Source organism: Vidua macroura, chromosome 17 (genome assembly GCF_024509145.1).
Source record: "Vidua macroura isolate BioBank_ID:100142 chromosome 17, ASM2450914v1, whole genome shotgun sequence".
In the NCBI taxonomy this organism is placed as follows: Eukaryota; Metazoa; Chordata; class Aves; order Passeriformes; family Viduidae; genus Vidua; species Vidua macroura.
Genome location: NC_071587.1, coordinates 4,065,328 through 4,079,724, shown reverse-complemented (window position 1 = coordinate 4,079,724; position 14,397 = coordinate 4,065,328). Strand labels below are relative to the sequence as shown.

At 45.6% G+C, this 14,397-nt stretch overlaps 1 protein-coding gene across 1 annotated transcript in view; it reads right to left on the bottom strand.

Annotated features, from left to right (window-relative positions):
- Positions 1-7,349: 7,349 nt before the first annotated feature.
- Positions 7,350-14,397, bottom strand: part of PTPRT (protein tyrosine phosphatase receptor type T) — a 435,197-nt gene continuing 428,149 nt past the window's right edge. The window contains exons 31-34 of the mRNA XM_053992839.1: positions 11,109-11,234; positions 9,634-9,797; positions 8,641-8,776; positions 7,350-7,919 (exon numbers count right to left, since the gene is read on the bottom strand). Coding sequence (XP_053848814.1) covers positions 7,866-7,919; positions 8,641-8,776; positions 9,634-9,797; positions 11,109-11,234 — 480 coding nt within the window. The 3' untranslated portion in view covers positions 7,350-7,865. The remainder of the gene's footprint in view (positions 7,920-8,640; positions 8,777-9,633; positions 9,798-11,108; positions 11,235-14,397) is intronic.

Sequence of the window (14,397 nt, the reverse complement as noted above, 5' to 3'; positions counted from 1 at the left end):
CAGAGGGTGCTGGCAGTGCCCAGGCTCCCCAGGGGATGGGCACGGCCCCGAGGCTGCCAGAGCTCCAGGGGTGCCCAGGGTGGGGCTGTTGGGGGGTCTGTGCAGGGATGGGGCTGGGCTGGGTGATCCTCTGGGTCCCTCCCAGCTCAGGACATTCTGTGATTCTGTGATTTCTGTGACTCTTTGTCATGGTTGAGCCCCAGGAACAACCAAGCCCCACACGGTCACTCACTCACCCCACTCCAGCTGGATCAGGGAGGGAATGGGAAGGGTAAAAGCCAGAAAGCTTGGGGGTTGGGATAAAGACAGGGGAATCAAAAGCTGTGCAAACAAGGAGAAAGCAAAACAAAGAGTTCATTCCTCACTTCCCATGGCTGGGCAGGTTCAGTCATCCTCAGGAGAGCAGGGCCCCGTCGCACTAATTGGTTACTTGGGAGGAAAAACACCATCACTCCAAATGTTCCCCTTTTCTTTCTTCCTCCCCTATTTTATGCAGGATGTCACATGGTCTGGGACTTGCTTATGGTCAGTTTGGGTCACTTGTCCTGGCTGTGCCTCCTCCCAGCCCCCAGCACACCCCCAGCCTCTCCCCAGTGTGGCTGTACGAGGAAAGCCCTTGGCTCTGTGCAAGCCCTGCTCAGCAATAGCAAAAATATCTCTATTATCAACCCTGTGTTCAGCAAAATCCAAACCCCAGCCCCAAAGCAGCCTCTGGGAAGGGAATTAACTCTATCCAGTCCATCTATAGAAACCACCAGAAAAATCTCAGGAACCCATCAGCAATTGTCATTCAGCACTGAGTACCAAGGAAACAATACAGCAATACCTGTTAGAGAGAAAAAGTTGCAAAAATATGCTTTGCTCTAACCCATGCTGCTAAGACTGTAATTTTCAAAATTACTTAGCTCACATCCACAGGCTTTCTGAGAGGACTGACACAAAATCTGCAGCTAGGCCGAGTGCCTGCTGAATTCTCTTTTCTGTTCTTCATCTCCTGAATGACAACCATGATGCAAAGCCCATCACTGTGACAAGATGCTGGTCTTATTTTTTGTCATGCAATCACCCCATCATTTCCAGCAGTGCTGCTCACAATGCCTTGCCTCCTCTAAGTCCAAAGAAAAAGCACAAGTACAAGAGTCTCTTAGTAAAACATTAATCTCAGATCACAGATTTATTTTATGGATTTGCAACACAGCCCATATTACAAACATTGTCTGGGAACATTTACAAGAATAAATAAGATGGACTCGCAGTTGTAAAAAAAAGATTACACTTCACTGTAATGTACAGTCAAAAAATATATCTGATATTCATTGACTTGACATTATTTACCTTCCTTCTTTTAAGCTAGAAAGAAAAGACACTGAATGCACAGTGTTGAGAGTTTTGTATTTATATTTTTTCCTTTTTTTTTTTTCATACGTGCTTTATCTATCAAACATCCAAACTGTACAAGTGAGTTTCACCAGTAATCCATAAAGGCCAAGGGGGAGGAGAGGGGGTGGCACCGAAACAGCAGAGACTCCTCTCATGCAGCACTCCTCCCTGCCCAAAAACACATGCAGGGAGCTGGAATGGCACCCTGCTCAGCCAGAGCCACAGCATCGCCCTCTGAAGTGGTGACAGGGCTGGCAAGGAGCGATGCTGGCACTTCTGGACTCCCACAGGGTCGGTGCGGGGAGGGAGGAGATTAAATCAGGCTGGGAGTGAATTTTGTCACTGCGGTTAGTCGGGATGGGTTAAGGGGGGTGTTAAGGATGCAGCTCGAACTTTTGGCATAGAAGTACAGTGTTGAAATGCTGGCAATGCAAGAAAGGGCTAGAAAGGCAATGAGGGGGTAATTCCAGTTCTGCTCCAGGTACGTGGAAGTCCAGCACATGAAGTTTGGTTTGACTGTCAGCAACATGAAAAACTGAGCAGTGTTTGTCCTGGGGAGTCTCAGAGTACCTAAATTCATGAAAGCTTGTAAAGTGCTGGCTCCACTTCCTCTTCCACCCCCCAAAACACACTCCTTTCCATTATTTCACACAAAGAAGATTTCCTGGGGATTTCCTCACTGAAAGACGATGTACTCACACAAGGAAATCCATCTCCACAGTGCAACACACGTGAGGTGTCTCACAGGGTGTCCCAAAGAGTGACATTTCAGGGAACAGATCTCCACTGAAACACTCCTACTGTGACAATTGCCTCCACTAAAGGGACCACTAAGCTCTTGGGTACCTATATATGAAATATCAGGATTGGTCCCTAAGGGACATCTACAGCATCTTCACCCTGTACCTCCAGAGTGCCACGGACTGGCTCATGTTTGTACTGCTCAGAAGCAGCTCATTGAATTGAATTCCAAGACAAACCATTTTAGCTTGTTCTTTTCCTTTTTCCTTTTTAAATTTTTTTCCCCCCCTGCTAGGAAACACTATGGGAACACCAGCATCTGGCATTCAGTCTGCTGCATTAGTTTGTCTTTTAAGGCTCAGGTTGAAAACAGAATAGTGGTGGAAAATCTGCTGCATGAACTGGGATGAGGATGGAAAGACTAATTTAGATCCCTCATGTTTTTACAAACTGGAAAAGCTGCCAGGCTTTCACATTCTGCTAGTCCAACATTAAACTGTAGGATATTCTGAGCACAGTTTACTTTTTTTTTTTCCACAAGAGAAACTTTTAAAATATTTTAACACAGTAATTAATGGTTATAGACTAGAGGTGACTGGAAGTCAGCAAGTTTTTGTCTATTTTTTTTTCTTTCCATCACACTCCGTACCACCAGGATTTGGTGGTATATGAAAATGTATGATTCTGCTTGACAGTTTGAGCAAATTGTACATTCTTCAAGTATGCATATGAGGGAGATGATTGATACCTTTTCCAAGTCAATGAACAGATAATACATGATGGATTTTCCTTGTGGTTCTTGCCAAAATGGCAGAAATTGGGCTTTGCTCACTATGCTTGCTGTTGGCTCACCCTCGAGGAAAAAGAGCTGTAGGTATTTTTGGGAACAGGGAAAGAAAGAGCACTTGCATTGAAGTTGTATATTATGTACGTATGGCTATAGAAGACTGCAATCTAAATAAGCAGGAGCACAGGAGGGTTAACAGAATCCTCATTACTCACATCTGTCTCTCTGACTTAGCTGGCTCCTCCTGTTCCTCTGTCTGGGCAGGGCAGCTGCAGTGCTTTGTTCTGCCCTCACACAGCAGGAATATGGAATTTTTGACCCAATGGCAGTGGTTATGCTGAATAAATGTTGCCACTTTTGCCACATGGCCCCCTTTATTTTCATTTAAAAAAAAAATGGGGTTGACTGTCTTTGTACACTTAACACAAATTAAAGATTCTCAAATGAAAATGCAGCAGTTTCACACCAAGGTCTTGAGATGCCCCTTTCACTGGCTGGAGTGATCACAAAAATTAACTGTGCTGCCAACATCATAGAGTTGATTGTTCACATTTATTACAGGACAATGAAGTTTTCCAAGGGGAACTTTTCCACCACATTGCCCATCCAGGACCATGCCAGGACTGTGCACCGCTCTGTGACTTTACTAAAAATTCTGCAAGTGTGACAGATAGAAGCACCTCATAGTTGAAGATTCCTCTCTTGAGCAAATCTCCTTTTATCTTTGTCCCTCAGGATTTATTCCCTCTGTCACACTCCAAGTGCTCCATCTCCACAGCACAGAATGTGACATTACGTGGTTTTTTATGATCTTGGCAGGAACTCAGAAGAGTGAGATGAGAGCAGCTGTGCAAGAATGAGAGAGAGAGCAAGGTGCAAATTTCCTACCTGTTTCAGGATCCATTTCATTTGCCTTCTCCTCCAATGTTTGGTTTCTCCCAGAGGAGATTTCTTCTCCTTTCCTTCTCTTCCAGATGGAAACTGGTTTAACTGCCTCCTGAACCACCTGCTGCAGGAGCCTCTCTCCTTCCTCTGACTCTACAGCACACCAAGAGCTGTGATCAAAAATCCCTGGCTTGAGATTCCCAAGGGAAATCCCACCAACTACTGCTAAAGGGCCTGTGGAAAGTAAATGGAAAAGCCACTCTAGCATCTTAATCTACTTAAATCTGCTACTGTGGGATCCATGTGGCTACTGGACTTTTTTTTCCCCAGGGAGTTTATAGCTCCAGAATAAAAGGCTAGAAACTACTGATAGCCAGTGGAATTCATTGCTGCAGTTACAGCATTAATAATTTAAGATGTTGGTTACCCCCTATATTAGATAGTGACCCTGAAGCACCTGTTGCTACTTCCTTGTACTTCAAACCAAACTTTACACCAACTCTGTGCCATCACAAACAGTTCCCCCTCACCTCTGAAGGATGTCTCCATGGGAATAAGTTCATCTTCATCATGTCCATTCAATTATTGTCAATATGATATTTTTTCCAGCCTAAGATTCAATCACTGAGGAATTCACCTTTTTTTACTGCACATTATCACTTTTCATCCACAGCAGGGGATGCTTAGGCTGAAAAGCTCACTGACTATTAATCCTTCCAGGAGTGAGAAAACCTCCTTTATCTCATCTCATAATTTCTTTCTTTCCCCATGAAAACAAACCCATCACCCATAATCTTGCTTCAAACACATTACCTACTTCACTATGGGCTATTCTCTAGGGTTTAAACAACCTCAAGGTAATAAAGTGATTTAAAGTGAGCTTTTCCACACAATTCCCTCCATCATTAATTCACACTTGGCATATATGCACTGTGCCGGGAGGAACAGCATGAAGATCCCTGAGCCAACACAGGCTGGAGCTGGGTCAGTCCCCCAAAAGCACTGTAACTGCAAGAATTTACAGCAGTTTGGCAACACAATCTGCAGTGTCTGCTGAGCATCTTCCCATATGGGTTTTAGGCTGGACATTAGGAAATTCAGACACATGGCTGAGTAGCCACATAATAAGCTGTGACTAACAGCTCGGCTGTGGTAACCAACATTTGCATTGAGCTCCTATAAAATGTAAAATTTAGCTTAAATATCTTTCCCTGCAGTTTGTGCCAACATCACTTGGCTTTTGCAGAGGGCTGAGCACACAGGGAGTTGCTGTGGGCCAGCTGATACAGGTACCTGACCCTTTAGTAGTGTTTTTCATACCATAAAACATATCCAAACCTACTTCCAGACCCTAAACCAGTGCTATTCTGCTCTGCTCATCCCACACGTCCTTCCCTTCACTCACACACCCCTCCTGTGGGCTTAACTCTGGCATTTCAATCCACTTTCTTTTAAGTTAAGCCTAAATTACCTCCTACACTTCACACCTCAGTGATACTGGCATTTCTTTACCTCTGTGTTCCCTTATTCCAGCTGTCACCCTCAGTGCTGGCTTCACTCCCCTAAACCACGAGGGAGACCTGTCACTGTGCTATTTTCTATGTAAAATTAACAGAATGCTAATTACTAATTAATATTTCTATAGTATCCACAGGGAGTGGTTCCCTTTGGCTTTCTGGAGTCAGCAGAGTCAAAAACACTTTGCTGACTTTGTAGCTTCTTCATACCTAGGCAGTTGTTGAAAAATCCCATCCTGGGATTAAAATTCCCTCTTCCCTTTTCTCTCTCAACACCTGACCTACACTGTTCCATCCAGCCAACTGTAATCAAAACACCAATATTAGACTTTTCCTCTCACTTTTATCTCATAGTTTCACTTTGCCTTCTAGTTATTTTTCCTGCTGAATTGTGTTGTTTAATTGCATAAAAAAAAAAAAAAACAAACAATTCAGACTAGTCCCTTGAGATGCCAGATACCCAAGGACAGCCTCAACAGGAACTGAGGTTGATTTCATGATTTTTTTGCAGGCAACAGAAAAGACCAACCAGAAACAGCACAGAGGCTCCTGTGAGAAGGTGGTTCATGACCAGTTAAGACCTTCATGACATTAAAGCCAAGAATCCAAAGCTCCTTCGAGAAAGCCCAGGTGCTTCAGCATCCTTTGCTTGTCTAGAGGGATATTAATAAAACTCCAAGCATCCTTCCCTAGGCTGGTGCAGGTCCTGGTGGATGACATTGGTTTGGCTGGGTACTGGTGTGGCTGAATCAAGAGCTGCTTTTGCCAGATTTCATTTCCATCCCTCCTGGTCAAGGTGAGGGTGTGACTATTGAAGAAAGAATGACCATGAAGCAGAGGTGCCTTTTGAATTCACAAAACATTTTGAACTTCTGGCATACTCTGTGCCAGACATGGACAGGACAGAGCTCCCAGCAGCCTCTGAGTATTTACCCGAGGGTGGAAAACTACAGGGTGATAAGAAAATTGGGGCTTCCTTCAACTTTTACCTTCAGTCTATCTTTTAGCAGGTCTGAATTTAAAGAAAACTACACCCCAGAATCCATTTTACACACAGAGCAACCTCATATCCCACACCCTCGAGATAAATAAATGGCTAAATTGAAATACTAATTATTGTAAAGTCTTGTTCATTAAATTATTTTTTTTCCCCAAGATTACCCTGCAGACCTTAGTGATTAACTACTTAAACATACTTTTTCAGAAAAGCAATTTCTTAGCTGCTAAGAAGTCAGAATGAGGTCCACAACCGTGGCAAAACACATCTGGTGTTTGCTTCAGAGAAGGAGACTTGCACAGGCATTTTTGCAGAATAAAACAAAAGCTGTTTTGCTTAAGAAGAGAAGTTGCTGTGCTGGGCTAACGCTTCTCTTTACAGGCGTCAGAATAGATTTCTGTGTATGTACATCACCTTTCCTACAGCTCCAATAGGTTATAATTTTGAAGCTTGTAGGGCCTAGAAATAGTGAGGAAATCTTGCCCAAACCCAGTTTTAAGAACCTGCAGAGTTTTAAACTCTTGAGCAGAAACTTTCTTTGCTGTCTGCTTGCACAGTGCCTAGTTCAGCAGGGTCCTGGCGTATCTAGGGGTCCTAAGTTCTACAGCAATACAAATAATAAATAAAAAATAGTCATACATAGTATATGAGTAATAATACCTACTTCATACCCTGTTTGTCAGAGACACACTGCACCCCAGCTAATACTTGGGAAATGTGGTAACCAAGTTACCAATGTTGCCAGACAAATGCCGTTTGTTTGGTGCAAATATTTAACCTTCAGTTCAAGTGGCTGGGAAACTCCTCAACAGCTTCACCAGCAGTGAAAGGACACAGACCAGAGAGATGGAACTGGGTCATGCACAGCCCTGAAGTCGAGCAGAAACTGGGAGGAAATATTTCTGTGGAGGCAACAACTTCTCATCTCCACCATCTATTTTCATGCTTAAAGGGACTAAATTTGGGAAGAGAATTCCAGCATAGCCTTTTTTTTTTTTTTGTGTGTGTGTGTTGGCCTTTTCATTTGGAAAAACAAATAAAAGGAAACAGATAAGGTAGGCAAATTGTAATGAAACATTTCATGTATCCCCTATGGCTATCTCATTTTTCCCAAATGACTGCTGCATGAAATTAAAAAATTAAAAGGCTGGGATTTGAGAACAAAATTATAAATTAAAAAGGAGACATTTAAAAGAGAATTTCCTAAGGGTTTCATTCCTTCCCCACTCTGCAGCAAGCAGAACAAAAACACAATCCAAAAGAGGAGAGAAGTCAGAGGGGATTAGAAAGTCCAGTCTTTCAGCCTGTCTCCCATGTTGCTAATTTTTACAGTAAGTTATTTAAGAAGCAGTAGATGTTCCGATAGAAAGCAGGCAGCAGCACACACAGGCATCGCCTCCTCCTTCCAGCGAGGTCTCTGCAACCTCAGTCTCTTGCTGAGAAGGAAGGAGCAGTTCTCCTTCCCACACTTGTTACTGCCTTCCAGTGTGGGACAGGGGAGAAGCATCCGCCAGAGTTTGGGGTCTGGCACATCGTGGGGTCCCCTCCCTTCGCTGGGCTAAAAGGAGCTCAAGTATTCCAGTGCAACCTCGTATACAAATTTATACTGTTCCTGAAAGAGAGGACACAAAGGAACGGCATTAGGATATGGGAAAATTCCTCAGAGCCTCGTTCTACAAGCAACAATACCTCCTCCCTCTTTCTTACAGCCTTTGGCAGGAGCAGGCAAACGCTGGTGTTTCTGAGTGATCCTGAGCAAGCATGGCTGGGAGATGGTGTCGTCAGAGGAAGAGAAGAGCACTCAAAGAGACAGCCCCAGTCTGGACTATTCATTATTTGCCTCCAGCCCTCACTGCACGTGTTGTTTCTGAGGCACGAACTCAGAGTGATGGATGGAGATGACTGAATTCAGGACAGTTTAATCTCCTGGGCTGCAGGGAGCCAGGCCTGGGGGCTGGACTCTTCTTCCTTCCTGGTTTCCAGACGTGTCACAGCACCCAGCACTGGGCTGGGCAGGAGGACAAACCCCTGCATGGACAGGAGGACAAATCCCACTCTTCCCACAGCCGTGGTGACAGCTCTGTGGGGTTTGACCTCCTGAGGCAGCTGGGCATGGGACACAGGGTCCATCACCCTGCCAGGGCATCCCCTCTTCCCAGGAGAAGCAGGAAGATTCACTGAACATGCTAAAACAGGACCAGTTTTAACTCTGGTGTCTTCATGTTCCCATTCATTTTGATTCATCCTGAACTAAGCCAGTTTGACATTTTCTTACCTATCCTGAAGTCCCTTGCACACACACTGGGTGGGGAATGAGCAGCAAGAAGCCTTACCAGTGACTCCACCATGTTGGATTTGTTATTCCGTAGCGTTTTCACTATGTGGAACACGTCGATGATGTTCTGCTGTTGGATCATTTCGCACACACTGCAGATGGCACAGAAGGTGCCGCTGCGTCCTCCGCCGTTCCTGGCAGCGGGACAGAAGAGGGGAAGGTGGGGCTGGTGAGGCTGAGGGAAGGAGAGCACACACAGCTCACACCTCGTGGACAGGTATTCCTGTCACATGGAAGGTCTCTAATGGAAGGGCTGGTGTTCAAGGGTTTGTGTGCCTAAAGGGGCTCCAAGAGAGCTGGAGGGGAGCTTGGGACAAGGGCCTGGAGTGACAGGACAAGGGGGAAAGGCTTCCCACTGCCAGAGGACAGGGTTGGATGGGATGTTGGGAAGGAATTTTTTGCTGTGAGGGTGGTGAGCCTCTGGCACAGGTTGCTCAGAGAAGCTGTGGCTGCCCCATCCCTGAAAGTGTGCAAGGCCAGGTTGGACAGGGCTTGCATATCCTAGGACAGTGGAAGGTGTCCACTAGGACTGAGTGGTGTTTGGGGTCCTTTCCAACCCAAACTATTCTGTGAGTCTGTGAAAGTGGAGACCTGTAAAACAGGGGCAGGCATGGAAGGGCTAAGGGATTCCTGGAGTGGGGGACAGTGAACCTCAGGGACTGCAGTGCTGCAAGTCCCTGCTCTGGGCTCTCAGCAGCTCTGTGCTCAGAGCTGGGTACATGGCAGGGCTGCTTCAGCTGTGCCTGCGCTCCAGTCACGAGACCTACAATGTACCAGGGCTCTTGGAGCTATTTCTCACTGCAATCAGTAAAATCCCTGGGCCAGGATATTATAATGCAGCACAACATTCAACTCAAAGTGTATTTTAAATGTACTTTAACTCCATTTTCTCCAGCTGAAACCTGGCAAACCACCAGATTTCCAGACCCACAACCCAGCTGTCTTCACACAGCAGCACGTGAGGCTGCAGACATTTCCCAGCCCTACTTACAGGCAGTGGACCACAGTGCGCCCGTCTCTGCCATCGTACTGCTCCTGCCACTTCTCCAGCCTCCTGACCACCTTCAGCAGGGAGCGCTTGGAGGGAGGGGTGTCCCTGTAGGCCGGCCAGCCGATGTACTGCAGGTGCTGCACGATGCGGTACCCGTCCTGCGGCTGCAACACAGAGCCTGCTCAGGGGCTGCACGGCGCCAGGGGAGGGATGGGCAGGGCTGGGAGCACTGCTTGCACAGAACCCTGCCCTCTGCACCTGCACCAGCAGTGCTGGTGGTCTCCACGCTGGGTACAGTGCAGAAACAAGGGCTTTTCTCCAACCAGGATAACAATTCTTACAGAGCCAAGCAGACACCAAATGCACAGGAGCCTTGTTTGGCTTCCAGGATAAAGTTTCATCAAACTGCACAAACAGATCAAATGTCTCTTTGCTGGTTGACTGTGCTGTGCCATGGGAAGCAGAGGCAGCCCTCAAAAATTCTCTGGGGATTGTGGAGGGGAAGGAGCCTCACAAATTTGCTGGCAGTGGCCGCGGTGTTGGACATGGGTGAGTGCGGAGAGCTGTGAGCACACAGCACTGCCAGCCCTGCATCCATGGGCCAGCTCCATCTGAGAGCCACAGAGCCTTGGCCTGACCAGTTTTATGACCCCCCAGGCTTTCCCTGGGACACAGGAAGGTGTCTGATATCCAATCAGTTTATCAATTTCTGTGGCTGGACCACGAGTTTCCCTCTGCAGTGCCACACCTGAACAGCTGCACAGGCTCTGACCATGCAGACGCCGATGGGTTACACTGCATGGAAATATAGTTTGCAGAGCCTGTTTCCATTTCTGACAAGAAAAAATGAAAGAGGAACAACAAAGGAAACATAATCAATCTGGGAAACAACTAATGAGAGAAAAATCCTCTGCTGAAGCCCTTTCCTGCAGCCCTGAAGTCGGATTGCCAGGGCTCAGTGTGCAGATAAACTTTGTTTCTATCATTTCAGCTGTCCTGGGGCTGAGGGACACAGACAAAGAGTTGCTTACAGAAATGGCAGTTGCTTATTTATAGGGAAAGCAGTGGCAGTTGGGAATCCCAGTCTAGCCAGTAAACATTGCATCTGTCTTCAGAGACACTGCCTGGGAGCTGACAGATGGAGAGCTGCTGACACCATCCCAGTTTATTTCCTGCAATACTGATGGCTTTATATTGGCTACTAAGTGATGAATTGTTCTCAAATATACACAGAAAAATGCTCACCATTTAAATACAGATTTTCAGCTCATATTATCCACTTGCTGCCTTCAGCCAAGAGTCCTTTAGCAATGCAGGCTGATTAAATGTTAATTAAAGGAAGTAGCTGCAGTGGAATTTCATTCCTAGGTGAGAGATTCTGCATCCCTAAACCACAAGTCTTGGCTCTGCTTCTTCCTCGAGCCAAAATGTGTTTTTGAGAATAACTAGGGAACGTGGAATTTCTCCTCTCTTACCCTGGCCATGTTGCAAATCCGGAATATCCGGTTGATGATATCTTCATCAATGTCCGCTGAAACAAACTCCACCTGGATTGGGCCATAACAGCAGGATGTCTTCTCTGGCCAGTACTGCATGCAGAGCTAGGAAAAAATACAACACCAAACAGAATTCTTAATTATTAACATATCCAGTCATTCCTTTTGCATCTATAACCAGCTCAAAATCCATCACCTATTTGTATATCGTGGCTTTGTTGAGCCACAAGAGAAGATCTCACTCTAGCTCAGTAAAACATTTTATATCCTGAATATGAAGAAAAAAAATATTTTAAGGCCTGGACTTTTTTTCCTCTTTATTTTTGTATGAACACAATTTGGAACTGATTGAATTCTGGGTCTAGAGGTGCAGAGGAGGTGGCTGACAAATGAAGCTTCTGTAAGGATAGAGATTTAGCAGGAACATTGAAAGATTAGTGTCTGTAGATAAATTTAATAGGAACCATAGAGATTTGGTAAAAATGAGGAAACAGTACAGAAACCAAGAAAATCAATCTTAATTCAAACAAACAGGAATTTCTTTTTTTCTGTAAAATAATTTTTTTTTATTTTCTAGCTCAACCAGTGAGCAGGGGAAGGAGAATGAGTTTATTCAGGGAGCAACAAGAGCAACTCGTTTCAGGGTGAACCACAACTGCACCTCTGAAGTTTGTGAAGCAGGCTGGGAGTCTTTTTCTTGTGCTGATATTACTGAGTTCAAAGGACAAAAAAACACCCTATGCACACAAATTACAATCTAAGGATTTTAAATCCAGCTGGAAATAGATCATGACGCAAAAATATTTTGCATGAGATCTCATTAGCAGTTTCTGCTAAGATTGTATTTCTTTGTGGCTTTTTTTTCCTTCCTATTTTCAAGTGTAATTTTGTACAAGTTTTGAAACCCCCAGATGCTCATTTGAACTCGATCTCGAGCTTTTCAAGTTCAATCACTGCCAGCAACGACGTCAAGCGCGTGCAGGCGGCTGCATTAATTCTGCACTCCTGTTCCTCCTTTGATCATACAGGATTGAAACTGGGTGGGATAGTCACACAACCTTATGCATCTTTGCCCTTGTTAGTTTTTCAAGATTAAGCAAGCCAGCCAAGACCACACAAGCAAGTCCTTTGAAGGGTTTCTTTACTCTTCCTTCAGACTTTCAAGCTGCCTAGTGATCTCCTCTCAAAGCATCTGTCCCTCAGGCAGGGAGATGTGAGCTGAGCAGGAGTTTAGGTGCAGTGGAAAACAGAAAAAGATGAAACCTTTCCTTAGGATGGAAAATTTGCTTCTGCCAGAGCAGGTCTGTGAATGGCCACCTTTCCAAACACACAGGTGTATACACTGCTGCAAACTGCCTGCTGTGTGCTCTGACCTCCACAGGGGTTTATTTGCCTTTTCCCTGTAGTCAGGGCACAGCCTGGGATCAGGCACTGATGAACAGACAGGGAATGACAATATTGTCATGCAAGGACAGGGCAGGCACAGTGACAAGTTCTCTTCCATACAGCTCCTCTCCACAATGGATCTGATGATCTGCTGGAGGGTAGGAAGGACCTGCAGAGAGATCTGGATTGATGGGCTTGAGGCCACTCAGTCATACAATGGTTGTGTGTGGTCTGAAGGGCAGCAGAGCTGGGGAAGGGTCTGGAGCCCCCAGGAGCAGCTGAGGGAGCTGGGAAAGGGGCCCAGCCTGGAGAAAAGGAGGCTTAGGGGGGAAACCCTCTCACTCTCCACAAATCCCTCAGTGTGCAGCCAGGTTGGGGGCAGGCTCTGTTCCCAAGGAACAAGGGACAGGATGAGAGGAAACAGCTTCAAACTGTGCCAGGGGAAGCTTAGATTGGCTATTAGGGAAAGTGTCTTCACTGAAAGGGTGATCAATGGAACAGCTGCCCAGAGCAGTGGTGGAGTCACCATCCCTGGAGGTATTTAAAAGATGTGTAGATATGGCACTTGGGCATGGGCCTTGGCAGTGCTGAGGTAACAGCTGGACTCAATGATCTTAGAGGTCTTTTCCACCCCAAATGATTCGGTGATATCAAACTGTCTCACGGTGTCCTGGGAGCTCATAAAATACAAACTTTAAAATCCCCCTTAACTTCCAGTGCCACCTGGGTGTTCTGGCATTGGCTGCACTCTCGAGGGAGGTGACACTGTGCTACAGAAACTGTCAAAGTGACTTCATGCACTGCCAAATCCCCTTTTCTGTGCCTACAGACCACATCATAGCAGCAAAACTTTGCTAGGAAAAAAATTTAAGCTTTGTGCAGAAAGATAGTCACAAGAATTACACTGGCTGGGGCTGAAAGGTTTGTGTTATCCCAGAACCAAGTGTGAGAAAGTGTGTCATTTCCAGAAAAAGATGGGTTTTGCTTTGAAGTGTCAGGGAAAAAAAAAGGTGAAATTTGTCTCTGGATTCAATGCCAAGATGCAGAATCAAGGAGATGGAAGAGGAAAACAGAAGATACAGAGGACCTCTGGCTCCTCACAGAGTGGTGGGACTCTGCAGGGCACCAGGAGAACCCACTGCTGAACAAAGCTGTCCCTGGGGCTGGAGTGGAATCCCACCGAGTTCCCTCTGATGGGACATCCCCTTGAGGACTGGGGTGATTGGCTTCTCCATCACCATCCAGAAAAGAGACCGGTAATTCACTGCCTTCCAGTGTGGTAAGACAAATGAAAAACGAATCCATGAAGTACCAACTGTTGAGGGCTCCTCTCCTCTCATTGAACAAGGGCTGTAATGGGTGAATTAACCATGCCAAATGCACTCTCCACACAAATTGCATGATTAGACCTTTTTGAAAGCTGTCATCCTCTGCCACTCATCAGCAAGGTGGCTGGAGACAGCAGGGCAGGAGGAATGGCAAAAGCTCCTCCCTGGCAAGCTCAAATGCTAAAAATAATGTTGTGTCCAGTAGCCAAAATCCAACTTAGACATGGAATTAAAAAGAAAAAGAAAAAAGAGATAAAAGGACTATATTATTCTCAAACTGTGCAAAGCACATTTCTCAGTACTACAGGATCATACTCAGAAATCTCAGGGGAAAATCCTTCAAATTATTTCAGCTCTCTTGGTTTTATTCTTCTAGAAATGCCATATGAAAAAGGCAAGCATGAAGCACTCTGGGGCTGCAGTAGGGCGCATTTTCCTGAACCAAACACAGACAAAAATATGAAAGGGGAGAAAGTGGGTTTGGGAGGGAAATTTTGGCCAGCAAACACAAAGTAATTCTGTAATAGACAAAGTATGTATATAAAACTTTTTGA